This window comes from Pseudophryne corroboree, chromosome 9, assembly GCF_028390025.1.
Source record: "Pseudophryne corroboree isolate aPseCor3 chromosome 9, aPseCor3.hap2, whole genome shotgun sequence".
NCBI classification, from domain to species: Eukaryota; Metazoa; Chordata; class Amphibia; order Anura; family Myobatrachidae; genus Pseudophryne; species Pseudophryne corroboree.
The window spans coordinates 102,604,532-102,632,367 of record NC_086452.1 but is presented as its reverse complement, the minus strand read 5'-3'; the positions used below and the strand labels follow the sequence as shown (position 1 = coordinate 102,632,367).

General features: G+C 46.9%; 1 protein-coding gene across 4 annotated transcripts in view; it reads left to right on the top strand.

Moving 5' to 3' along the window:
- The window catches only part of ASTN1 (astrotactin 1), a 689,393-nt gene that overhangs the window by 509,403 nt on the left and 152,154 nt on the right, over positions 1–27,836 (top strand). For all 4 annotated transcript variants that reach the window (XM_063939709.1, XM_063939708.1, XM_063939711.1 and 1 more), the window contains 3 exons: positions 9,374–9,540; positions 15,576–15,770; positions 16,420–16,547. In XM_063939709.1, coding sequence (XP_063795779.1) covers positions 9,374–9,540; positions 15,576–15,770; positions 16,420–16,547 — 490 coding nt within the window. The remainder of the gene's footprint in view (positions 1–9,373; positions 9,541–15,575; positions 15,771–16,419; positions 16,548–27,836) is intronic.

Below are 27,836 nucleotides of genomic sequence, written 5' to 3'. Positions count from 1 at the left end.
GAGAATAATAAGAAGGCGAGGAGTAAGAACGATACTCGTAGTTCCGGATTGGCCAAGAAGAGCCTGGTACCCAGAACTTCAAGAAAATGTATCAGAGGACCCATGGCCTCTGCCGCTCAGACAGGACCTGCTGCAGCAGGGGCCCTGTCTGTTCCAAGACTTACCGCGGCTACGTTTTGATGGCATGGCGGTTGAACGCTGGATCCTAAAGGAAAAGGGCATTCCGGAGGAAGTCATTCCTACGCTGATTCAAGCCAGGAAAGATGTAACTGCAAAACATTATCACCGCATATGGCGGAAATATGTTGCTTGGTGTGAGGCCAAAAAAGGCCCCAACATAGGAATTTCAACTAGGTCGATTTCTGCATTTCCTACAAGCAGGAGTGTCTATGGGCCTAAAATTAGGCTCCATTAAGATACAGATCTCGGCTCTGTCGATTTTCTTCCAGAAAGCATTAGCTTCAGTACCTGAAGTTCAGACATTGTAAAAGGAGTGCTGCATATTCAGCCCCCGGTTGTGCCTCCAGTGGCACCTTGGGATCTCAACGTGGTGTTGAGTTTCTTAAAATCACATTGGTTTGAACCACTAAAAACCGTGGATCTAAAATATCTCACGTTGAAAGTGTTCATGTTATTGGCCTTGGTTTCGGCCAGGCGTGTATCAGAATTGGCGGGTTTGTCATATAAAAGTCCTTATCTGATTTTCCATATGGATAGGGCAGAATTGAGGACTCGTCCCCAGTTTCTCCCTAAGGTGGTATCAGCTTTTCACTTGAACCAACCTATTGTGGTGCCTGCGGCTACTAGGGACTTGGAGGATTCCAAGTTACTGGACGTAGTCAGGGCCTTGAAAAATTATGTTTCCAGGACGGCTAGAGTCAGAAAAATTGACTCGCTATTTATCCTGTATGCACCCAACAGACTGGGTGCTCCTGCTTCTAAGCAGACTATCGCTCGCTGGATCTGTGACACGATTCAGCAGGCGCATTCTGCGGCTGGACTGCCGCATCTTAAATCAGTGAAAGCCCATTCCACAGGGAAGGTGGGCTCATCTTGGGCGGCTGCCCGAGGGGTCTCGGCTTTACAACTTTGCCGAGCTGTTACTTGGTCAGGGGCAAACACGTTTGCAAAATTCTACAAAATTGATACCCTGGCTGAGGAGGACCTGGAGTTCTCTCATTCGGTGCTGCAGAGTCACCCGCACTCTCCCGCCCGTTTGGGAGCTTTGGTATAATCCCCATGGTCCTTACGGAGTTCCCAGCATCCACTAGGACGTCAGAGAAAATAAGATTTTACTCACCGGTAAATCTATTTCTCGTAGTCCGTAGTGGATGCTGGGCGCCCATCCCAAGTGCGGATTGTCTGCAATACTTGTATATAGTTATTGCCTAACTAAAGGGTTATTGTTGAGCCATCTGTTGAGAGGCTCAGTTATATTCATACTGTTAACTGGGTATAGTATCACGAGTTATACGGTGTGATTGGTGTGGCTGGTATGAGTCTTACCCGGGATTCAAAATCCTTCCTTATTATGTCAGCTCGTCCGGGCACAGTGTCCTAACTGAGGCTTGGAGGAGGGTCATAGTGGGAGGAGCCAGTGCACACCAGGTAGTCATAAATCTTTCTAGAGTGCCCAGCCTCCTTCGGAGCCCGCTATTCCCCATGGTCCTTACGGAGTTCCCAGCATCCACTACGGACTACGAGAAATAGATTTACCGGTGAGTAAAATCTTATTTTTTCAGGGCTGCCTGCGCAGCCTCCCCTGTTAAGTGCTTATGCAGGCAGCAACTCTAAAACTGAGCTCTCAGTGCCTGAAGGCGGGGTTATATAGAGGAAGCCCCACAATGCATCCTGGGACAGTCTAAAGCTTTAGCCTGTTGGTGCCTCTGGATCAAGATCCATCTCTACACCCCGATGTATTCCCTATGGAACACAGTGTACCCGGCTGCAGAATGGAAAGTTTTAACAATAATATGTTTATCAGTATAACCCCTGGAGGTAAGAGTTTTCATAGAAGGAGTCTTACTTTGTTACACTGGACAAAATGAGTATGTAAACACATTTGGGATATGGCCATGTGTGTCGTGAATTTGTAAACGAGAATATTACAAGTAATACATAAAACCCTTCTATAGGATATAGTAATGAGTATGAGCATGACAGAAATTCCTTTGCCTTGCTCGAATTTTGGCAACCGATTATAAAAAAAATAAGAAGCAATTAAAAAGGGTACATAAAACTATTATATGCAATGCTAATTTTTTTTTACGTAATATCAATCTTCTGTAACACATGTGAACAGCAATTATGCACCAGCAACCTTCTGCCTGCGCATATTTATCCATTATTTATTTATTATGAGTGAAAACTGCCATTAATTGCACAGCTGAGCTCCTATGCTATAGAACTCTGCTGCTGCCGAACTATCAAACAAGTTTTGTTTTTCTGTTCTTTTTGATCACTGGCTCCGTTTCAGTGTGATAGCTGTAGGATTTGAGTATTTTAGGTTGCACAAACTCCTTCTTGAAGTTTTGCTCAGTCGAGTCTATTGCTTAGCAACCTCAGATTCCATGGCAGCCGTGTCACTCCTGCTAAAAAGTGGTTTATGTTCTATAAACCAAACTCTCAGGAATGAAACGAAAATATGTGAACTTCTCCAGCTAGGAGATAAATTGTCAGTCAATGACTTGATTAAAATGTTTTCTATTCGACAAAGCAACACACAAACAATAAATACTTCAGGTTTTTTTTCTATATATACTGTATATATATATTTTTTTTTTAAATGTACTGTACTCCACGTTAACTCTATGCGTCCTGACTGTCAGTCACTTTGAGAACAAATCCTCACTGCCGGCGACATCGCTAAGGTAACTTGATGCATGAACAAATTGCAGATAGTCGCTCAATTGTGAAATAATTGGCGTAGCAGACATCTCTGAATCAGGCCATAAATGTAGAAAGTAGAGATGAGCGGGTTCTGTTGTCAGAGAACCAAACCGTACCGAAATTCACCATTCGAGTCCGGATCCGAGCCAGGCTTGGGTTTTCCCGCCTGACTCAGACACCTGAACGAGGCAAAACGTCATCATCCCGCTGTCGGATTCTCGCGGGATTTGGATTCCATATAAGGACCCGCGCGTTACGGGCATTTTCACTCCAGTCTCGGAGAGTGTAGAGAGAGGATGTGTCTCCGTCCTGAGTGTCTGTGTGGGGGCGAGAAAGTGGTGTGGTGAGTCTAGTGATGTGTTGTGCTGCTCAGTCCAGTCCAATGTAGTCAGTGGGGGTCATTCCAATTTAGCACAGCTGCGATCATCTTCCCTGACATGCGGGGGGACGCCCAGCACAAGGCTAGTCCGCCCCGCATGTCAGGCCGCCCCCCCCCCCCCCCCCCCGCACAAATACAAAAGCATCGCACAGCGGCGATGCCTTTGTATTTGAGGAGTAACTCCCAGCCAGCGCAGCTCCTGCGGCTGGCCGGGAGTTAATTGTTGCTGCCGCTGGCCACACGCTGCCGCCGTGGCCCGCCCCCCAACATCCGGCCACGCCTGCGTCGGCCGGACCGCTCTCCCTAAACGGCGGCTTAACGCTGCCTTTCAGCCTCCTCCCGCCCAGCGACCGCCTCTGTCTCAGAGGCGATCGCTAGGCAACGAAAGCTGCCATGCACCGGCGCACTGCGGTGCCGGCACATGTGCAGTTCCGTCCCTATCGCTGCGCTGCGACAAACTACAGCGAGCGATCGGGTCAGAATGACCACCAGTGTCTTATGCTGCATCAGTCCAGCCAGTCACAGTGTTGGTGTCCTCTGCTGCTATATGTCCCCAGTGCTGCTGACTGCTGTATAAGTCCCTTGCAGTTTTGCTGTGTTGTCTACCATCAGACCAGGGGTAGTGTCTTGTGCAGCATCAGTCCAGTAACCAGTCACAGTGGTGGTGTCCTCTGCTGCCATATATCCAGTGTAGCTGTATAAGTCCCTTTCAGTGGTGCTGTGTTGTCCTGTATTAGACCACGGGAAGTGTCTTGTGCAGCATCAGTCCAGTAACCAGTCACAGTGGTGGTGTCCTCTGCCGTATAATTCCCGTGATACTGGCGTATAATTCCCGTGATATTGCCGTATAATTCCCGTGACATTGCCGTATAATTATTGGAATACTGGCGTATAATTCCGGTGACATTGCCGTATAATTCCTGTGATATTGCTGTATAATTCTCGGAATACTGGCGTATAATTCCTGTGATACTGCCATATAATTCCTGTGATACTGTCGTATAATTCCTGTGACATTGCCGTATAATTCCTGTGATATTGCCATATAATTCTCGGAATACTGGCGTATAATTCCTGTGATACTGCCATATAATTCCCGTGACATTGCCGTATAATTCTTGTGATATTGCCACATAATTCTCGGAATACTGCCGTAGAATTCCTGTGATACTGCCATATAATTCCTGTGATACTGACGTATAATTCATGTGATACTGGCGTATAATTCCCGTGATATTGCCGTATAATTCCCGTGACATTGCCGTATAATTATCGGAATACTGGCATATAATTCCGGTGACATTGCCGTATAATTCCTGTGATATTGCTGTATAATTCTCGGAATACTGGCGTATAATTCCCGTGCTACTGCCATATAATTCCTGTGATACTGTCGTATAATTCCTGTGACATTGCCGTATAATTTCTGTGATATTGCCATATAATTCTCGGAATACTGGCATATAATTCCTGTGATACTGCCATATAATTCCCGTGACATTGCCGTATAATTCTTGTGATATTGCCACATAATTCTCGGAATACTGCCATAGAATTCCTGTGATACTGCCATATAATTCCTGTGATACTGACGTATAATTCATGTGATACTGACGTATAATTCATGTGATACTGGCGCATAATTCCTGTGATATTGCCGTATAATTCCTGGAATACTGTCATATAATTCCTGTGATACTGACATATAATCCCCGTGATACTTGCGTATAATTCCTGTGACATTGCCGTATAATTCCTGTGATATTGTCATATAATTCTCGCAATACTGTCGTATAATTCCTGTGATACTGCCATATAATTCCCGTGATACTGATTTATAATTCCTGTGACATTGCCGTATAATTCCTGTGATATTGCCATATAATTCTCGAAATACTGGCGTATAATTCCTGCGATACTGCCATATAATTCCTGTGATACTGGCATATAATTCCTGTGATACTGGCGTATAATTCCTGTGATATTGCCGTATAATTCTCGGAATACTGCCCTATAAATCCATATAATTCCGTATAAATCCAGTCCAGTGGAGCTGCCATATAAATTTCAGTGGTGCTGTCCTGTGCTGTATATTATTTACTCCAAATAAAGGGGTTATTAATATTGAATCCAAATAATTGTTACAGGGTTTGCCCTGTGAGGTGTAAGGGTACGCTCTCTTGTGCCTCATATTCTGTTATATAACTCCAGAAAAATAATGGAGAACAAACATTTGGACGATAAAATAGGGAAAGATCAAGAACCACTTCCTCCTACTGCTGAAGCTGCTGCCACTAGCCATGACATAGACAATGAAATGCCATCAACGTCGTCTGCCAAGGCCGATGGCCATTGTGATAGTAGAGGGTATGTCAAATCCAAAAAGCTAAAGTTCAGTAAAAAGACCCAAAAAAAATAAATTTAAATGGTCTGAGGAGAAACGTAAACTTGCCAATATGCCATTTACGACACGGAGTGGCAAGGAACGGCTGAGGCCCTGGCCTATGTTCATGACTATTGGTTCATAGTGGTTCTGAGATGGTATCACAAATACCCAAGGAGAGTCCAAGTGTGTCGGCGGTTGCGATGCCTGAACTTCCCAACACTGATGGGAAGAGGTGGCTCCTTCCACCATTTGCATACCCCCTGCAAGTGCTGGAAGGAGCACCCACAGTCCAGTTCCTGATATTGAAATTGAAGATGTCACTGTTGAAGTACACCAGGAGGAGGATATGGGTGTTGCTGGTGCTGAGGAGGAAGTTAACGATGAGGATTCTGATGGTGAAGTGGTTTGTTTAAGTCAGGCACCGGGGTAGACACCTGTTGTCTGTGGGATGAATAAGCCCATTGTGATGCCTGGGCAAACTACCAAAAAAAGCCACCTCTTCGGTGTGGAATTATTTCTCCACAAATCCGGACACCAGGTGTCAAGCCATCTGTTGCATCTGTCAATCTGTAATAAGTAGGGGTAAGGATGTTAACCACCTAGGAACATCCTCCCTTATACGTCACCTGCTGCACATTCATTGTTAGTCAGTGTCAAGTTGTGAAACTTTGGGTAAGAGAGTAAGCAGTCCACTGACACCTAAATCCCTTCTTCCTCCTGTACCCAAGCTCCTGCAAGCCACACCACCAACTCCCTCAACATCATCTTTCACCTCAGTCAGGCCTGCAGTAGTCCTGCAGGCCTTGTCACTGTCAAGACTGAGGACTTCTCTCCTAACCAGGATTCCTCCGCAGGATCCTTGAGTGGTACGCCTGCTGTAGCTGCCGCTGCTGTTGTTGCTACTGAGAGTCAATCGTCATCCCAGAGGGGAAGTCGGAAGACCACTTGTACTACTTCCAGTAAGCAATTGACTGTCCAACAGTCCTTTGTGAGGAAGATGAAATGTGACAGCAGTCATCCTTTTGCAAAGCAGATAACTGAGGCCTTGACAGCTATGTTGGTGTTAGACGTGCGTCAGGTATCCGCCATTAGTTCAGTGGGACTTAGAGAATTGTTTGAGGTACTTTGTCACCGGTATCAAATCCCATCTAGGTTCCACTTCTCTAGACAGGCGATACCGAGAATGTACACAGATGTCAGAAAAAGTCACCAGTGTCCTACAAAATGCGGTTGTATTCAGTGTCCACTTAACCACGGACATGTGGACAAGTGGAACAGGGCAGACTAAAGACTATATGACTGTGACAGCCCACTGGGTAGATGTATGGCCTCCCGCAGCAACAACAGCAGCGGCACCAGTAGCAGCATCTCGCAAACGTCAACTCATTCCTAGGCAAGCTACGCTATGTATCACCGCTTTCCGTTAGAGGCACACAGCTGACAACCTCTTACGGAAACTGAGGAACATCATTGCAGAATGGCTTACACCAATTGGACTCTCCTGGGGATTTGTGATGTCGGACAACGCCACCAATATTGTGCGTGCATTACATCTGGGCAAATTCCAGCACCTCCCATATTTTGCACATACAATTAATTTGGTGATGCAGAATTTTTGGGAAAATGACTGGGGTGTGCAAGAGATGCTGTCGGTGGCCCGGAAAATTGCACGCCTGAATCTGCCCTGCTTCAGAGGATGGAGGAGCAGCAAAAAGCCATTCAAGCCTATACATCCACCTACCTACGATATAGGCAAAAGAGGGGTAATGCACCTGACTCAATCGCAGTGGAGAATGATTTCCATCTTGTGCAAGGTTCTCCAACCCACACTGCCAGCTTGAGTCAGGTCATTCCCCTCATCAGGCTTTTGCAGAAGCAGCTGGAGAAATTGAAGGAGGAGCTAAGACGGAGTGATTCTGCAAAGTATGTGGGACTTCTCGATGGAGCCCTTCATTCGCTTTGCCAGGATTCAAGGGAGGTCAATCTGTTGAAATCAGAGCACTACATTTTGGCCACCGTGCTCGATCCTAGGTTTAAAGCCTACTTTGTATCTCTCTTTCCAGCAGACACAACTGTGCAGAGGTGCAAAGACTTGCTGGTGAGTAAATTGTCAACTCAAGTGGAACTGCAAGGAAAAGGATAAGATTTCCTAGCCCACCCACTGGCGGGGATGCAGGGCAGTCAGGAGTCAACAGTCAGGAGCGAAAGCTGACATCTGGTCCGGACTGAAGGACCTGCCAACGATTACTGACATGTCTACTGTCACTGCATATGATTCTGTCATTATTGAAAGAATGGTGGAGGATTATATGAGTGACAGCATCCAAGTAGGCATGTCAGACAGTCCACGTGTATACTGGCAGGAAAGAGAGGCAATTTGGATGCCCTTGCACAAACTGGCTTTATTTTACTTAAGTTGCCCCCCCCCCCCTCCCCCCTCCAGTGTGTACTCCGAAAGAGTGTTTAGTGCAGCCGGTAACCTTGTCAGCAATCGGCGTAGGCGGTTACTTCCACAAAATGTGGAGAAGATGATGTTCATCAAAATTAATTATAAATTCCTCCTTTACCAGCAATTGCCTCCAGAAAGTACACAGGGACCTGTGATGGTGGATTCCAGTGGGGACAAATTAATACTCTGTGAGGAGAAGGATGTACACACTGAAAAGGGTGAGGAATCAGAGGATGAGGATGAGGTCGACATCTTGCCTCTGTAGAGCCAGTTTGTGCAAGGAGAGATTGATTGCTACTTTTTTGGTGGGGGCCCAGACAAACCAGTCATTTCAGCCACAGTCATGTGGCAGACTCTGTCTCTGAAATGATTGGTTTGTTAAAGTGTGCATGTCCTGTTTATACAACATAAGGGTGGGTGGGAGGGCCAAAGGACAATTCCATCTTGCACCTCTTTTTCTTCTTTGCATCATGTGCTGTTTGGGGCCTATTTTTTTAAATCTGCCATCCTGTCTGCCACTGCAGTGCCACTCCTAGATGGGCCAGGTGTTTGTGTTGTCCATTTGTGTCGCTTAGCTTAGTCATCCAGCAACCTCGGTGCAACCTTCTGGCCTAAAAACAATATTGTGAGGTGTTCAGAATAGACTGGAAATGAGTGGAAATGATTGTTTTTGAGGTTAATAATACCATAGGAGCAAAATTACCCCCAAATTCTGTAATTTTAGCTGTTTTTATGTTTTTTTTCAAAAATCATCCAGATCCAAAACCAAAACACGAAAGTGGAATTAGAACCAAAACACAAAACACAAAAAAGTGCCAGCCACACATACTAGAAAGGGAATGCAGTAAAAATGGCAGCAGTAGGGAACCTGGCATTCAGGAGACCGACGCCGGAATCCCGGCAGACAGCATTTTGCAGATGGCCGGCACACCGACACCTGCCCCTATTTCCCACTCCGTTGGTGGGTCCACGGCACCAACCAAGTGGGAATAGAACCTGTGATGAGCAAAGCTCGACATCGGCCTTGCAGCATGGTGAGTGCAACAAGGGAACTCGCTGCCTCATTGCTGGTACTCTGGCAGACCGGATGCCACTATTGGTATACTGACAGCCGGCATCCCATCTGTCGGTATATCATACCGGACGCGTAGAAAGGAATAGTACAAATAAATGTATGTAGTGCAGCACATGCAGAACGTATTTGGAGATGGTAATTAATTATGGAACTTTGTAATGGGACCCTAAAACATGTTTTTTTATTTCTCCACAGTGCCCTCTAGGACTCAGTCCCATGAAAGACCTATCGGGCTGCTATAATCGCCAGATGGGAGTTGACTGTTCGGATGGCTTTAATGGCGGCTGTGAACAATTATGCCTTCAAAAGGATGTTCCCTTCCCTGATGACCCAGAGATGTACAACATCCTAATGCTTTGCGGGTAAGAGCTATCAGCACAATTTTCTATGGAATTGAATGTATTCTAAAAATAAAGTGTGTCTCTCAGCTACACTCAGTAGAAGCAGCCTACCATAGTATCTAGTTGCAACACAATGCTAGGCCTCTGATCTCCAGTATTAGATGTATTAGTGAATGGATAAAGGTGTGTACACACGGTGAGATCCCTGCTGTGTCCGATTTTGACTACGCGATTTCCCTTGAACTCCCCCAGAGCCCAGCTAGCACAGATTGTACAGATTTTGGCTATCTATGCTTTAGATTTTGTCTATATTCGATTTTGACTAAGTGCCAATTTTGACTATACTTTGTACTAGATAGTACACTAGATAGTCAAGATTGACTTGCCTGCACAGTTTATCTAGACTTACGACACCGACCCCACGGGAGCACGCATCGGGATAGAATCTGTATCGCAAGCGGCAAAACACCTTGAGATATGCACTAACTTTTCATAAGATTTTGACTATATAGTCAAAATTTTACAGATTTATCTCACCGTGTGTAGTGTGTACACACCTTTACTTTATGGTGCCCATACACTTGTGAGATAATCGGTGCTAACCTTCGATTTCAACCGCATCTGTGAGAGAAATCGAAGGATTGTATGCACATTTTAGGTACCTTTCGACGCAATGTGCGGGCACGCCGGTCCAATCTCACGTCTCAAGATAGTATGTGCTGCACTTAATATTTATCGAATCGCAGTGCGATCGCATGTGTTTTTAAACACACATGCTATAAATCACACTGCAATGTGTGATGGGCACCCGCCAGGAGCGGCCAGAGGCCGCTCCCACTCAGCGGTGACGTGCCCATCACGTGATTACCATGCGATCTATCGCATGGTAATCACTTTGGCAGTTCAGGTGCGATTTCATTGCACCTGAACTGCTGGTGCGATGCCCCGCGATGTTGCGTCGCGGGGCATCGCACAAGTGTTTGGGCACCATTAAGCTTAAGATTTATATATGAATACTGTTTCTGCCCACAAAAGGGTTACCTTTTCTACAGAAGCAAATTATGAAATTAGTGAGCCTGTGTGCAAGCGTAGTGCTTGCCCCTCCCCCATGTCTGTGCCAAGTGGAGAATGGTTGGCTACTGGCCACATGTGTGCCACGGAGAGAGCTTGAAGAACGTATATGACATATGCCCTCTCCACTTTCCCCTTGTTAAATGTGCTCCTTCCCCATTCCCCACTTGTCAAAAGAGCCTCATTCCCCCCTACCAGCTGTGACTGCCTGCTGCTGCCAGTGGTGACTAAAGGACACTGAACAAATCCCCTCTTGCGCTATAAATGATATGGTATGGCTCAAAGTTCAATAAAAACAAACTGATAATTTCATAAATTCTATATTTTTTTAATACATAAAAAAAAAAATATATATATATATATATATATATATATATTTTACAAATAAACTAATCGACCGGTCAATAAAATCACTAACAATATATTTTCATATATAGAGGAGGTGGATCTAGGTAAACTCTGTGCACAGAGAAGTATAATTTTTAAAAATAAAACTCAGTCCATATATTGGAATAAAAAATCAAATACCAGCTGTGATTTGAGCCCATGTAATAAATAACATCTTTGCAAGTTGCTTTGTACTGGAATTCCTCAATATGCTGCCACTCAGCAAAGAGAGATGATATTGTGCAGAATAACCGCTCCACACTGGAGCCTTACGTGTGGCTTGCACCTGTTGTTACAGCACGGGAGAGTCCAATGACAGACGAGGCGGTCTCGGGCTGCGGGAACGGCATCTACACTGGCGCCTGCTGTACTGAATGTTTACCCGACTTCCAAGCTCTATGAGTCCACACCTCCAAGTGCCGTCTGCAGACACCACAATCGCGGTTTTTCTCCTCCCGATCTCCGTTTGTCCACGGACAATACCGCTGGATGATAGAGTAATTATGGGTGCAAAAAAAAGGCTGGTACAAGGGTCCAATAGTCTGCTTCTGACGCGTTTCGCTCCTCTTACGGGGGCTTCATCAAAGAAGTTTCTTTGATGAAGCCCCCGTAAGAGGAGCGAAACGCGTCAGAAGCAGACTATTGGACCCTTGTACCAGCCTTTTTTTTGCACCCATAATTACTCTATCATCCAGCGGTATTGTTCGTGGACAAACGGAGATCGGGAGGAGAAAAAACGCGATTGTGGTGTCTGCAGACGGCACTTGGGGGTGTGGACTCATAGAGCTTGGAAGTCGGGTAAACATTCAGTACAGCAGGCGCCAGTGTAGACGCCGTTCCTGCAGCCCGAGACCGCCTCGTCTGTCATTGGACTCTCCCGTGCTGTAACAACAGGTGCAAGCCACACGTAAGGCTCCAGTGTGGAGCGGTTATTCTGCACAATATCATCTCTCTTTGCTGAGTGGCAGCATATTGAGGAATTCCAGTACAAAGCAACTTGCAAAGATGTTATTTATTACATGGGCTCAAATCACAGCTGGTATTTGATTTTTTATTCCAATATATGGACTGAGTTTTATTTTTAAAAATTATACTTCTCTGTGCACAGAGTTTACCTAGATCCACCTCCTCTATATATGAAAATATATTGTTAGTGATTTTATTGACCGGTCGATTAGTGTATTTGTAAAATATATATATATATATATATATATATATATATATATTTTTTTTTTTTTTTTTATGTATTAAAAAATATAGAATTTATGAAATTATCAGTTTGTTTTTATTGAACTTTGAGCCATACCATATCATTTATAGCGCAAGAGGGGATTTGTTCAGTGTCCTATTGTTACCGGAGATTTCTAGGTGCCGGTTCTTTTTGACTTGTTTTACCCCAAGTCAAGCTCTCTCCTGCAGCTTAAGTATATATTAATCTATAGTTACATTTGTATACAATTTTTAACACTAGTATTTTGATCACCAGGATATGGTGATGATTTATTAGCGCCTGGTTATATTTTCTTGTATTGTTGCAGTGGTGACTAAAGACCCCCTTACACCTGCAACAAATTGTCGCAATTTCCCGATCCCTCCGCGACTTGCTAGGGAATCAGGATTAAACAGGTTTTAAGATCTCGATTCCGCGATCCAGACCCGAAAATGGGCAGGATCAGCAAATTGGGGGATTTTAACATGAAAATTTCCCCCAATTCCCAGACAGATCATCGACAGTCGTTTCAGCATGTTTTAAGGACAAATAATACTTTGCTTTATAGACACCTAAATCCTACTCCAGTTTGTAATGCTAGACGAGAAAGTAAAAGATATCGCTCAGAAGGGCCAATCTGGGCGAGCTCGTTTACAATCTCGTCTAGTGTGTACACTCAATGGTGGTCATTCCGAGTTGTTCGCTCGTTGCCCATTTTCGCTATGCTGCGATTTGTTGCTAAATGCGCATGGTATGCAGAGCGCATGCGCTAAGTTATTTAACACAAAACTTAGTAGATTTACACAAGCTCGAGCGTTGTTTTTTCCTCGCTCGAGTGATTGTAGTGTGATTGACAGGAAGTGGGTGTTTCTTGGCGGAAACTGTCCGTTTTCAGGGAGTGTGCTAAAAAACGCAGGCGTTCCAGGTAAAAACGCAGGAGTGTCTGGAGAAACGGGGGAGTGGCTGGCCGAACGCAGGGCGTGTTTGTGACGTCAAACAAGGAACTAGACGGACTGAGCTGATCGCAATCTGTGGAGCAGCTGGAGCTACTCAGAAGCTACAAAGAATTATTTAGTAGCAGTTTTGCTAATCTTTCGTTCGCAATTCTGCTAAGCTAAGATACACTCCCAGAGGGCGGCAGCCTAGCGTGTGCAATGCTGCTAAAAGCAGCTAACGAGCCAATAACTCGGAATGACCCCCAATGTCGTTAACGATGCGTGCTCCCGCGCATCCTTAACGACCCCCTCCCTCATCTGAACATGTACAGACGAGGGAGGTCGTCGTTAATGACAGCCAGATGCAGCATGGGCGTCGTTCCCCATCCCCCCACCCCCGCCGCCCCCTTCCGCCTTCGCTCTCTTCCCTGCTGGCATCGGCAAGTGTGTATGCACTTGCCGATGCCGACATACCCGCCAGCTCCCCACTGCTGCCAATATCTGCGTTGGTGGGGGTCGTTTAGTGTGTATGGGCCTTTATTATCAGTGGTAAGCTGGCACATGTTTGTGCAGGGCTAAAACCTCTGATTACTTGTCTAAGCAAAATTTGAAGCTAGTGGCCTTTTTTTTTAATTGTCTTGCAGAGCAAGGGCATTCTCAGGCAGCTGACGGATCACCTTTGTATACTCTGGGGTGAACAATTTCCATTTTAACTGAATTTAACATAGTGTTTATGTCCAAGGTCAATCATAATGACATAATCATCACTGTTTAATACTGTATTCAAATCGGGTTTCCGTTAAGTTATTGCAAACTTCACTATTACAAAGTGGACAAAATGGAACCCAACAAGGATTGATTAAAATTAGGAAGACTATTGCTACTGCGTAACCATGGAATGCCTATTGTGCTGCGCCAGAGCATGCCAGTCATATAATTTCGTAAAAGCTTCTGTTTGATGGATGGAAAAGTAAGCGATGTGTTATTATCAGTCCACTAGTGGTTGTATGTATGGTTGTTACGTCCAGGGTCGGACTGGCCCACAGGGGAACAGGGGAAACCACCGTAACCCCACTGCCTGTGGGCCCTCCTCCTCCTCTAGGGATCAGGTTCCAAACTCTATCCTAGTGTACATAAATTATGCATTATACATATGTTACATTATACGTCATAAGAATTTGGTTTATTATACATTTACCAAGGTGCACAGAACATCTACTCTGTAATGGTTAGCCAAACCTCTGTGGTGGCCTGCCATGCCCCAGTGGAGCCTGGCCACACCCTTAAGCATGGGCCCATACAACAGCATCCCCCTCCGGTGGGCCCCTTAGGCCCCAGTCCGACACTGGTTACGTCAATTTTTATTCAGCCTAGGGTTTTTAAATGACTGCTGTTCTATCTTAATTGGCTTTGAGACCAGTGGATGCCACCTAGCAATTACATAGTCGCTGTGCTGATCTGGAGTTTACTAATTCTAATAGAACAAAGAGGAAATACATTTAATAATAGCAATAAACAATTAAGGGGCTGATTCTCATTGGCACACCAAGTGGCTGTAGTTGTGGGCAGCCGTGGGAGCCTGTTTTACTACTTTATGCTAATATCTGTTCCACTAATGTGGGGCATTGTGCTTGAGCAATCGGAAACCCGCGCATTGATTTTACACCGGCTGATGCAATGGTCATCATTTGTATCGCCAATTGCAGCAGCCTCATTCAAAGTGCAAGAGATTGGTCAGAAATAAGCTTCCCTTCCCTGTACACACTCGCAAGGAGAATTTGAGACATGCCCATAAGTCATAGTTGTTCCATGGGATTACTTTCCTACTGCCAAGTACACATCCTGAAACACCCTATTTCATAGAAAGACAGATCCGTCCAAGCTGCGTCCAAATCAGAACAGGACGAACGCACGCAAAAATGCGTAAAGTCGTTTCTGCGCATGTGCTGTATGCATGGCTGTGGACAGCGTGGCTGGGCCTGAGCAATGGTGGCCATGACTTAATGTAAGGAGACGTGGCCATGCCTCCTTACAAAAAAGAAATCCCATAAAAACTAGTATTAGTGGTGTTGAAAAGCGTCACCACATGCTACACAGGGAGGGAGGGCGCCATTGTGCCCCCAACCATGAGTATATCAAGGGGGGGGGGACACACAATCGGTGCAATCGGTTTTCCCGCTTACCCCCATCCCCGCTGCACAGACCGAGGAAGACTCCCTACAATCACCGCAGCCCAGGCTGGGGACACTTTGTCAGAAGGTGCTGACAGGTAAGGGGGAATGGGGCGAGTGGCGCACCTGGGCCCCCTCTGGACCACTCCATCAGGACCCGCTTTCCCCCATCTCAGCTCCACTGGCTGTATGCAAGAACTCATTGTTTGAGGATAGATCCACTAAGTCTCTGTAGTTTAGGGCATGGAATCCATTACTGACATTTCTGTGTTTCTCCTGCAGCTGTATCGAGGACTATAAACTAGGCCCAGATGGCTTGTCATGTCACCTGGTCTCCGAGTCCTGCCCTGGAGGAGCACACTGCGGGGACATTCCTGAGGTGCCCATGAACCAGACACTCTTCGGAGAGCTCTTTTATGGCTACAATAATCAGACCGGGGAAATTGCACCAGGGCAGCTGCTGAAGGGTTCATTTAGGTGAAGAATATTTTTCATTTATTTCCCATGGAGACTTGGCGGTGATGATGATGATGATGATGATGATGATGATGATGATCAGATGATGACGATGATCAGATGATGTCTATCACCAATTCTCTTTTTAGAAGCTATAGTAAATGTACCCCTTATTGTACAGTACATACAGGTATATATATGTACCAGCACTAGTAGTCACTGTGTCATTTATAGCACATTATTCTAGGACTTGGTCATTGCGCATATGTGCTTATGACATCCTGTTGATGGAACACTTCTTTCTAATGTGGTCATCACAGATACTAATAATAATGATGTGTAGGGCAAGATGTATTGCAGTTTCAGCAATGTTATAAGGGGTTTAATAAATAAAGCACACAGGGAGATTTATTCCCCATGAGATGCCGCCTCCATGTCTGGCTATGCACATCATGGTACAAATACAATGTGGTACCCTAACATCACTAATATACCTGTAGACACTTTGGGTCCATCCTCGGAACGGTATCTCCAGTGACTCTATATTGTTTTTAAATATAACTGCAACCTCTTCTAAGAATCTTTCTAATGGAGGAATATCCCCCCACACACACACACACACACACACACACCCTCCGTCGTCATTGACATGTGCTGTATTCTATTGCAGACAGAATAACTTTGCGCGTGGTCTGGAGCACCAGCTACCAGATGGTCTACTCGTAGCGACTATACCATCAGAAACTCAATGTCACGAAGAGATATCTGAACCTGTTCCCGACCCTGATTTTCTCACAGGTCAGTAAATCCATTTATTTATCCACTCACTGCTGGTTTAGAAGAGCAAATTGAAAGATGGTTAATAGGTTTGGAAATTGCATGCTCACAGGTTGTATGAACAGGACTTACAGTATGTACTGTAATTCCATTGGTGAGATGTGTGTTCACTATTTTATTGTAGCACTATTATTTGCTTATTGCCAGCATAAGAGTCATTGGGCCTAATTCTGAGTTGGGAATAAAGAAAGAGCAAGGAACTGTGTACTTGGAAAAACCATGATACAATGCAAGGTGTGCAAATACATACATTTCTTGCATGCAGGGTAAATACTGGCTGCTTTCACATGTAGTCCACAACTGTTGGACAGCTGTATTTTTACACTGAAGTTTAGATTCAAGTGTGGAGACACCTTTCTCAAATTGAAATCTCTCTGCACATGTTACATTTCCCCCACCTGCCCTGCAACATGGTTTTACTGTATCTAGCTGCACAATTACTTGTGCTTTCCCAACTCAGAATGAGGCCCAATGTTGTTTAACCCCTTAAGTGGCAAGTTTCCAATTTAAAAACATACCTTGGGGGGTGGGGGGATTTGGCATAGGAGCAGGGGAGAAGGTGACGGGGCATGGCGAGGTTATCAACCTGGCAATTGCCTGCGGGGATCGCCAGCCCCAGTGCTGATTTCTGGCTGCCTTACAGCGCCCGGGAATCAGCATAAGCCATTTTACTCTATTATTGAGTATGCTGATTCTTGGGCTGCACGGCTGTCCCCAGGGAATCAGGAGGTAGTATGCACGGAAATCTTCCAGGATAGCCAGCGCTGGCTAGCCCGGGAGATTTCCGTTCATATCACTGAGGCGGTTAATGGGTGTGTTATACCCAGGGGTTAAAGTGGGGGGAACGAGGTGGAACTGAGTTCCACCACCTCTAATGGTAGAGGGGGGATGCGGTCAGGATGCCGCCGGACGGAATCCCGGCGGTCGAAATACCGACGCCGGAATCCCGACCGCCACAATCCCGACATATTCTCCCTCCGTGGGTGTCCACGACACCCATAGAGGGAGAATATAATAGTGTGCCGAGCGTAGCGAGGCACCGTGCCCGCAGCGTGGCAAGCGAAGCGTGCCCGCAGCGTGGCGAGCGAAGCGAGCCCGCAAGGGGCTTCGTTCCGCTCACCACCCCTGTCGGGATTGTGTGGTCGGGATTCCGGCGTCGGTATTTCGACCGCCGGGATTCCGACCGGCGGCATTTAGTACTGATCCCGTAGAGGGAACTAGTTCCACCATCTCCATTGCCCTGCATAGTAATTCCAACAGAAAAGCCTGCCCCATCATCTGCATGCGCACAGCGTCTATTCACTGCTGCTCTGCTAAGCAGAGCAGCGAGTGCAGGAGACTCCCAACTGCCCCTCCTCCCCACCGCGGGACACCGTGGCCCACGTGTGGGACAGCGGGACAGTCCCAAAAAAACTGGACTGTCCCGCGAAAATCGGGACAGTTGGGACGTATGCTTAAGGACCCTACACACTGGCAGATAACACTGCACGATATGATAGTTCTCGTTCATTAATGAACGAGAACTCATTCATATCGTGCAGTGTGTAGGCACCAATGATTAACGATGTGGAAGAAACTTCACTCCCCCGTCACCCCCAAACTCCCCCCCCCCCCCGCCGTCGGGTTGCCCGTCTGCCGTATCTGTAGGATCCATTATATTTGCTGCTTCCTAAAACATGCAATACTGATACTGAAAACTAGAGATGTGCGGCGGACTCTTTTCGTGTTTTGTGTTCTGGTTTTGGTTCTAAATCCCCACTCGTGTTTTGGTTTTGGATTGGTTTTGCCAAAACCACCCTTTCGTATTTTGATTTTGGTTTTGGAACTGGATGATTTTTTTAAAAAACATAAAAACGGCTAAAATCACAGAATTTTGGGGTAATTTTGATCCTACTGTGTTATTAACCTCCATAACATTCATTTCCACTCATTTCCAGTCTATTCTGAACACCTCACACCCCACAATATTGTTTTTAGGTCAAAAGGTTGCACCAAGGTGGCTGTACAGTATGACTAAGCTAAGCGACATAAGTGTGCGGCACAAACACCTGGCCCATCTAGGAGTGGCACTGCAGTGTCAGACAGGATGGCAGATTTAAAAACTAGTTCCCAAACAGCACGTGATGAAAAGAAGTAAAAGAGGTGCACCGAGGTTACTGTATGACTAAGCTAAGCGACACAAGTGTACAGCACAAACACCTGGCCCATCAAGGAGTGGCACTGCAGTGTCAGACAGGATTGCAGATTTAAAAAATAGGCCCCAAACAGCACATGATGCAAAGAAGAAGAAAAAATGCACCAATGTTGCTGTATGACTAAGCTCAGTGACACAACCACCTGGACCATCTAGTAGTGGCATGCAGTGGCTGGATGTCGAAAGTGGCCCGCAATTTTTCAATCCACTGACAGGATCTCCTGCACGTCCCTGTCATTTTTAAAAAATTCTGGAATTATACGGCAGTACCGCTGGACATATACGGCATTATCAATGGACAAATATGCCAATATCACTGGACATATACGGCAGTATTACTGGACTGGACTTATACGCCAGTACCACTGGAATTATATGGCAGGATCACTGGACATATACGGCAGTATCACTGGAATTATACGGCAGTATCACTGGACGTATACGGCAGTACCACTGGACACATACAGCAGCACAGGGACACCACCACAGGACTGATGCAGACAACACAGCCCCACTGCAGTGGACTGGACTTATACAGCAGCACTGGACATATGGCAGCAGAGTACACCACCACTGTGACTGGACTGATGCAGCACAAGACACTAACACTGAACTGATGCAGGACACTGAGGATAGAGACATGTCCTCTCTCTACACTCTCCAATGCCGGAGTGAAAATGGCGGGGACACGCGGCTCCTTATATTGAATCCAAACCCAGCGAGAATCCGACGGCGGGATGATGACGTCTTGCCTCATTCTGGTTTCCGAGTCAGGCGGGAAATCCCGAGCATGACTCGGATACGGGCTCGGGTAGAGAAGTTCGGGGGGGGTTCGGTTCTCTGAGAACCAAACCCGCTCATCTCTACTGAAAACATCCAACCAGAAATGATTAATATGCAAATCTTCATAGAGCTCTGCAGAACATTGGCCCTCATTCTGAGTTGATCGCTAGCTGCTTTCGTTCGCAGCGCAGCGATTAGGTAAAAAAATGGCAATTCTGCGCATGCGTATGGTGCGCACTGCGTACGCGCATCGTACTTTCACAAAAGCCGATGCAGTTTCACACAAGGTCTAGCGACGCTTTTCAGTCGCACTGCTGGCCGCAGAGTGATTGACAGGAAGTGGGTGTTTCTGGGTGGTAACTGGCCGTTTTTTGGGAGTGTGTATAAAAACGCAGGCGTGCCAGATAAAAACGCAGGAGTGGCTGGGAAAATGTAGGCGTGGCTGGCCGAACGCAGGGCGTGTTTGTGACGTCAAAACAGGAACTAAACAGACTGAAGTGATCGCTAGCTAGGAGTAAGTCTAGAGATACTCTGAAACTGCACAATTTTTTTTGTAGCAGCGCTGCGATCCTTTCTTTCGCACTTCTGCGAAGCTAAGATACACTCCTAGAGGGCGGCGGCTTAGCGTTTGCACTGCTGCTAAAAGCAGATAGCGAGCGATCAACTCGGAATGAGGGCCTTTGTCCTATTCTGATTACCTGCGTACCCATACTGATATACAGTATCAGAGACATAAGAAGACTTTTTGATGGCCTGTGCCAGAAAAACAATATATATATATGTATATATATATATATATATATATATATATATATATATATACATATACAACATATTAGTGATGAGCGGGTTCGGTTTCTCGGAATCTGAACCCCCCCGAACTTCACCCATTTTACACGGTTCCGAGGCAGACTCGGATCCTCCCGCCTTGCTCGGGTAACCCGAGCGCGCCCGAACATCATCATCCCGCTGTTTCGGATGCTTTGTTGCACCAAAAGAGTCTACACAGCTATGCGGCAGCCACAAGAACCCCTATAACCTGCCAATGGGAGCGGAAACTATGTGTTGCTGTTAGAGATGAGCGGGTTCGGTTCCTCGGAATCCGAACCCCCCCGAACTTCACCCATTTTACACGGGTCCGAGGCAGACTCGGATCCTCCCGCCTTGCTCGGGTAACCCGAGCGCGCCCGAACATCATCATCCCGCTGTCGGATTCTCGCGAGATTCGTATTCTATATAAGGAGCCGCGCGTCGCCGCCATTTTCACTCGTGCATTGGAGATGATAGGGAGAGGACGTGCAGCGTTCTCTCAGTTTCTGTGTTCAGTGTGCTGCAAATATCTGTGCTCAGTGTGCTGCAAATATCTGTGCTCAGTGTGCTTGCAAATATCTGTGCTCAGTGTGCTGAAAATATCTACGTTCTCTGCCTGAAAAACGCTCCATATCTGTGCTGCATTGTAGTATAGGAGGACAGTGCAGAATTTTGCTGACCAGTGACCACCAGTATTATATAGCAGTACGGTACAGTAGTCCACTGCTCTACCTACCTCTGTGTCATCAAGTATACTATCCATCCATACCTGTGGTGCATTTTAGTTGTGCGCAGTATTATATAGTAGGAGGACAGTGCAGAATTTTGCTGACCACCAGTATATAATATATAGCAGTACGGTACAGTAGTCCACTGCTCTACCTACCTCTGTGTCATCAAGTATACTATCCCATCCATACCTGTGGTGCATTTTAGTTGTGCGCAGTATATATCAGTATATATAGTAGGAGGACAATGCAGAATTTTGCTGACCACCAGTATATAATATATAGCAGTACGGTACAGTAGGCCACTGCTCTACCTACCTCTGTGTCGTCAAGTATACTATCCATCCATACCTGTGGTGCATTTTAGTTGTGCGCAGTATTACATAGTAGGAGGACAGTGCAGAATTTTGCTGACCACCATTATATAATATATAGCAATACGGTACAGTAGGCTACTGCTCTACCTACCTCTGTGTCGTCAAGTATACTATCCATCCATACCTGTGGTGCATTTTAGTTGTGCGCAGTATTATATAGTAGGAGGACAGTGCAAAATTTTGCTGACCACCAGTATATTATATATATCAGTACGGTACAGTAGTCCACTGCTCTACCTACCTCTGTGTCGTCAAGTATACTATCCATCCATACCTGTGGTGCATTTTAGTTGTGCGCAGTATATATAGTAGGAGGACAGTGCAGAATTTTGCTGACCACCATTATATAATATATAGCAGTACGGTACAGTAGGCCACTGCTCTACCTACCTCTGTGTCGTCAAGTATACTTTCCATCCATACCTGTGGTGCATTTTAGTTGTGCGCAGTATTATATAGTAGGTAGACAGTGCAGAATTTTGCTGACCATCAGTATATAATATATAGCAGTATGATACAGTAGGCCATTGCTATTGATATATTACTGGCATATAATTCCACACATTAAAAAATGGAGAACAAAAATGTGGAGGGTAAAATAGGGAAAGATCAAGATCCACTTCCACCTCGTGCTGAAGCTGCTGCCACTAGTCATGGCCGAGACGATGAAATACCATCAACGTCGTCTGCCAAGGCCGATGCCCAATGTCATATTCTGTAATTGGGCGCTGCGGAACCCTTGTGGCGCCATATAAATAAAGGATAATAATAATAGTAGTAGAGAGCATGTAAAATCCAAAAAACAAAAGTTCAGTAAAATGACCCAAAAATCTAACTTAAAAGCGTCTGATGAGAAGCGTAAACTTGCCAATATGCCATTTACGACACGGAGTGGCAAGGAACGGATGAGGCCCCGGCCTATGTTCATGGCTAGTGGTTCAGATTCACATGAGAATGGAAGCACTCATTCTCTCGCTAGAAAAATGAAAATACTTAAGCTGGCAAAAGCACAGCAAAGAACTGTGCATTCTTCTAAATAACAAATCCCCAAGGAGAGTCCAATTGTGTCGGTTGCGATGCCTGACCTTCCCAACACTGGACAGGAAGAGGTGGCGCCTTCCACCATTTGCACGCCCCCTGCTAGTGCTGGAAGGAGAAGCCGCAGTCCAGTTCCTGATAGTCAAATTGAAGAGGTCACTGTTGAAGTACACCAGGATGAGGATATGGGTGTTGCTAGCGCTGCGGAGGAAATTGACAAGGAGGATTCTGATGGTGAGGTGGTTTGTTTAAGTCAGGCACCCGGGGAGACACCTGTTGACCGTGGGACGAATATGGACATTGACATGCCTGGTCAAATTACAAAAAAAATCACCTCGTCGGTGTGGAATTCTTTTAACAGAAATGCGGACAACATTTGTCAAGCCGTGTGTTGCCTTTGTCAAGCTGTAATAAGTAGGGGTAAGGACGTTAACCACCTAGAAACATCCTCCCTTATACGTCACCTGGAGCGCATTCATCAGAAGTCATTGACAAGTTCAAAAACTTTGGGTGACAGCGGAAGCAGTCCACTGACAACTAAATCCCTTCCTCTTGTAACCAAGCTCCTGCAAACCACACCACCAACTCCCTCAGTGTCAATTTCCTCCTTAGACAGGAAAGCCAATAGTCCTGCAGGCCATGTCACTGTCAAGTCTGACGAGTCCTCTCCTAACTGGGATTTCTTCGATGGATCCTTGAGTGTAACGCCTACTGCTGCTGGCACTGCTGTTGTTGCTGCTGGGAGTCGATCGTCATCCCAGAGGGGAAGTCGGAAGACCACTTGTACTACTTCCAGTAAGCAATTGACTGTCCAATAGTCCTTTGCGAGGAAGATGAAATATTACAGCAGTCATCCTGCTTCAAAGCAGATAACTCAGGCCTTGGCAGCCTGGGTGGTGTTAAACGTGTGTCCGGTATCCACCGTTAATTCACAGGGAATTAGAGAATTTATTGAGTTAGTGTGTCCCCGGTACCAAATACCATCTAGGTTCCACTTCTCTAGGCAGGCGATACCGAGAATGTACACAGACCTCAGAAAAAGAGTCACCAGTATCCTAAAAAATGCAGTTGTACCCAATGTCCACTTAACCACGGACATGTGGACAAGTGGAGCAGGGCAGACTCAGGACTATATGACTGTGACAGCCCACTGGGTAGATGTATTGCCTCCCGCAGCAAGAACAGCAGCAGCGGCACCAGTAGCAGCATCTCGCAAGCGCCAACTCATTCCTAAGCAGGCTACGCTTTGTATCACCGCTTTCCATAAGAGGCAAACAGCTGACAACCTCTTACGGAAACTGAGGAACATCATCGCAGAAAGGCTTACCCCAATTGGACTCTCCTGGGGATTTGTGACATCGGACAACGCCACCAATATTGTGCGTGCATTACATGTGGGCAAATTCCAGCACAGCCCATGTTTTGCACATACATTGAATTTGGTGGTGCAGAATTATTTAAAAAACGACAGGGGCGTGCGAGAGATGCTGTCGGTGGCCCGAAGAATTGCGGGCCACTTTCGGCATTCATCCACCACGTGCCGAAGACTGGAGCACCAGCAAACACTCCTGAACCTGCCCCGCCATCATCTGAAGCAAGAGGTGGTAAAGAGGTGGAATTCAACCCTCTATATGCTTCAGAGGATGGAGGAGCAGCAAAAGGCCATTCAAACCTATACAGCTACCTACGATATAGGCAATGGAGGGGGAATGCACCTGACTCAAGCGCAGTGGAGAATGATTTCAACGTTATGCAAGGTTCTGCAACCCTTTGAACTTGACACACGTGAAGTCAGTTCAGACACTGCCAGCCTGAGTCAGGTCATTCCCCTCATCAGTCTTTTGCAGAAGAAGCTGGAGAGATTGAAGGAGGAGCTAAAACAGAGCGATTCCGCTAGGTATGTGGGACTTGTGGATGGAGCCCTTAATTCGCTTAACCAGGATTCACGGGTGGTCAATCTTTTGAAATCAGAGCACTACATTTTGGCCACCGTGCTCGATCCTAGGTTTAAAGCCTACTTTGTATCTCTCTTTCCAGCAGACACAACTGTGCAGAGGTGCAAAGACTTGCTGGTGAGACACTTGTCAAGTCAAGCGGAACGTGACCCATCAACAGCTCCTCCTTCACATTCTCCCACAACTGGGGCTGCGAGGAAAAGGCTAAGAATTCCGAGCCCACCCGCTGGCGGTGATGCAGGGTAGTCCTGAAGCGAGTGCTGACATCTGGTCCGGACTGAAGGACCCGCCAACGATTACTGACATGTCGTCTACTGTCACTGCATATGATTCTGTCACCATTGAAAGAATGGTGGAGGATTATATGAGTGACCGCATCCAAGTAGGCACGTCAGACAGTCCGTACGTATACTGGCAGGAAAAGGAGGCAATTTGGAGGCCCTTGCACAAACTGGCTTTATTTTACCTAAGTTCCCCCCCCCCCCCCCCTCCAGTGTGTACTATGAAAGAGTGTTTAGTGCAGCCGCTCACCTTGTCAGCAATCGGCGTACAAGGTTACTTCCAGAAAATGTGGAGAAGATGATGTTCATCAAAATGAATTATAATCAATTCGTCCGTTGAGACATTCACCAACAATTGCCTCCAGAAGGTACACAGGGACCTGAGATGGTGGATTCCAGTGGGGACGAATTAATAATCTGTGAGGAGGGGGATGTACACAGTGAAAGAGGTGAGGAATCGGAGGATGAGGAGGATGTGGACATCTTGCCTCTGTAGAGCCAGTTTGTGCAAGGAGAGATTGATTGCTTCTTTTTTGGTGGGGGCTCAAACCAACCAGTCATTTCAGTCACAGTCGTGTGGCAGACCCTGTCGCTGAAATGATGCGTTTGTTAAAGTGTGCATGTCCTGTTTATACAACATAAGGGTGGGTGGGAGGGCCCAAGGACAATTCCATCTTGCACCTCTTTTTTCTTTCATTTATCTTTGCATCATGTGCTGTTTGGGGTCAATTTTTTTAAGTGCCATCCTGTCTGACACTGCAGTGCCACTCCTAGATGGGCCAGGTGTTTGTGTCGGCCACTTGTGTCGCTTAGCTTAGCCATCCAGCGACCTTGGTGCACCTCTTTTTTCTTTGCATCATGTGCTGTTTGGGGACTATTTTTTGAAGTGCCATCCTGTCTGACACTGCAGTGCCACTCCTAGATGGGCCAGGTGTTTGTGTCGGCCACTTGGGTCGCTTAGCTTAGCCATCCAGTGACCTTGGTGCACCTCTTTTTTTCTTTGCATCATGTGCTGTTTGGGACCTATTTTTTAAATCTGCCATCCTGTCTGACACTGCAGTGCCACTCCTAGATGGGCCAAGTGTTTGTGTCGGCCACTTGGGTCGCTTAGCTTAGCCATCCAGCGACCTTGGCGCACCTCTTTTTTTCTTTGCATCATGTGCTGTTTGGGGACTATTTTTTAAATCGGCCATCCTGTCTGACACTGCAGTGCCACTCCTAGATGGGCCAGGTGTTTGTGTCGGCCACTTGGGTCGCTTAGCTTAGTCATCCAGCGACCTCTGTGCAAATTTTAGGACTAAAAATAATATTGTGAGGTGTTCAGAATAGACTGGAAATGAGTGGAAATTATGGTTATTGAGGTTAATAATACTATGGGATCGATATGACCCCCAAATTCTATGATTTAAGCTGTTTCTGAGGGTTTTTTGTAAAAAAAAAATGAATCTAAAACACACCCGAATCCGACAAAAAAATTTCAGGGAGGTTTTGCCAAAACAAACGCGTCCGAATCCAAAACACGGCTGCGGAACCGAATCCAAACCAAAACACGAAACCCAAAAAATTTCCAGTGCACATCACTAATATATATACTAGGCGCTTCATCGCGACCCTACGAGCGCTCTTCACACCGTCGAAAGGGGCTACGCCCCCTTAACCCCTGCATGCCTTGCTGGGGTTCAATATTTGTATGAGTATTACCTGCATTCTTAGGTTTGTTACTGGTTAAATATTGCACGACGAAAGGGCTTCCGATGGTGAAGGGGGCATAGCCCCTTGCGACGGCGTGAACAGCGCCTGCAGGGCACGATGTACAGAATGTAGCGGGTGCGGGAGGGACCGCAGATGAGGCAGGGAGTATGTAGATGCTGCGGGTGGAGGGGTGGTGTGGGACCTATAACTATGTGATTGTATGTGTAACAATATATAGGACACGGATAAGGATGTATGTGGTATAGACATACCCGCATGAAGAGGTATATGGTGTTATTAGACACAGAGGGGAGTGCTGGTGCAATGAGGAACAGTGGCAGCTGTGTCCTCTCTCTACACCGTCTGATCCTTCAGGTGTAGCAACGCGGACATGTTGCGCAAGCAAGGTCTCCATGCGGCCGCAGGTGCACCAGTCCCTTGTGCATGCGCTATATGCGCGGCCCCCTCAGGTGCAGTAGGAAGAGGGTGCGCAGGCTGGTGCTGCTCCCAGGGCCAATGGACATGGGCAGCGCGGTCATGTGCTCGGTGCTGGGCTTGCGCCCTGCGCTTGCTGTGTGAGGGATAGGCAGAGCGGAGCATCACCGATATACCGGTAACTACGGGGGGCACCACAGGGGGTTATGGCTCCTGTCCTCCTGGTCAGGGTTTGTCAGGGAGGTATCAAGGAGCCGGTGGTATGGACCCTGTATGGGACACAGGGCGGTAGGGAGGGGATACAGAGACGCAGGGCGATAAGGAGGGGATACAGAGACGCGGGGCGGTAGGGAGGGGATACAGAGACGCAGAGCGGTAGGGAGGGGCTAGAGAGAGGAGTGGCGGTAGGGAGGGGATAGAGAGAGGCGTGGTGGTAGTGAGGGGATAGAGAGAGGTGTGGCGGTAGGGAGGGGATACAGAGACGCGGGGCGGTAGGGAGCGGACAGAGAGACGCGGTGCTGTAGGGAGGGGATAGAGAGATGCGGGGCGGTAGGGAGGGGAAAGAGAGACGTGGGGCGGTAGGGAGGGGAAAGAGAGAGGCGGTAGGGAGGGGAAAGAGAGACTCGGGCGGCAGGGAGGGGAAAGAGAGACGTGGGGCGGTAGGGAGGGGATAGAGAGACGCGGGACGGCAAGGAGGGGAAAGAGAGATGCGGGGCGGCAGGGAGGGGATAGAGAGACGAGGGGCTGTAGGGAGGGGAAAGAAACGCGGGGCGGTAGGGAGGGGATAGAGGGAGGTGGGGCGGCAGGGAGGTGATACAGAGACGCGGGGCGGTAGGGAGGGGATACAGAGACGTGGGACGGCAAGGAGGGGAAAGAGAGACGCAGGGCAGCAGGGAGGGGAAAGAGAGACGCTGGGCGGTAGGGAGGGGATAGAGAGACGCGGGGCGGCAAGGAGGG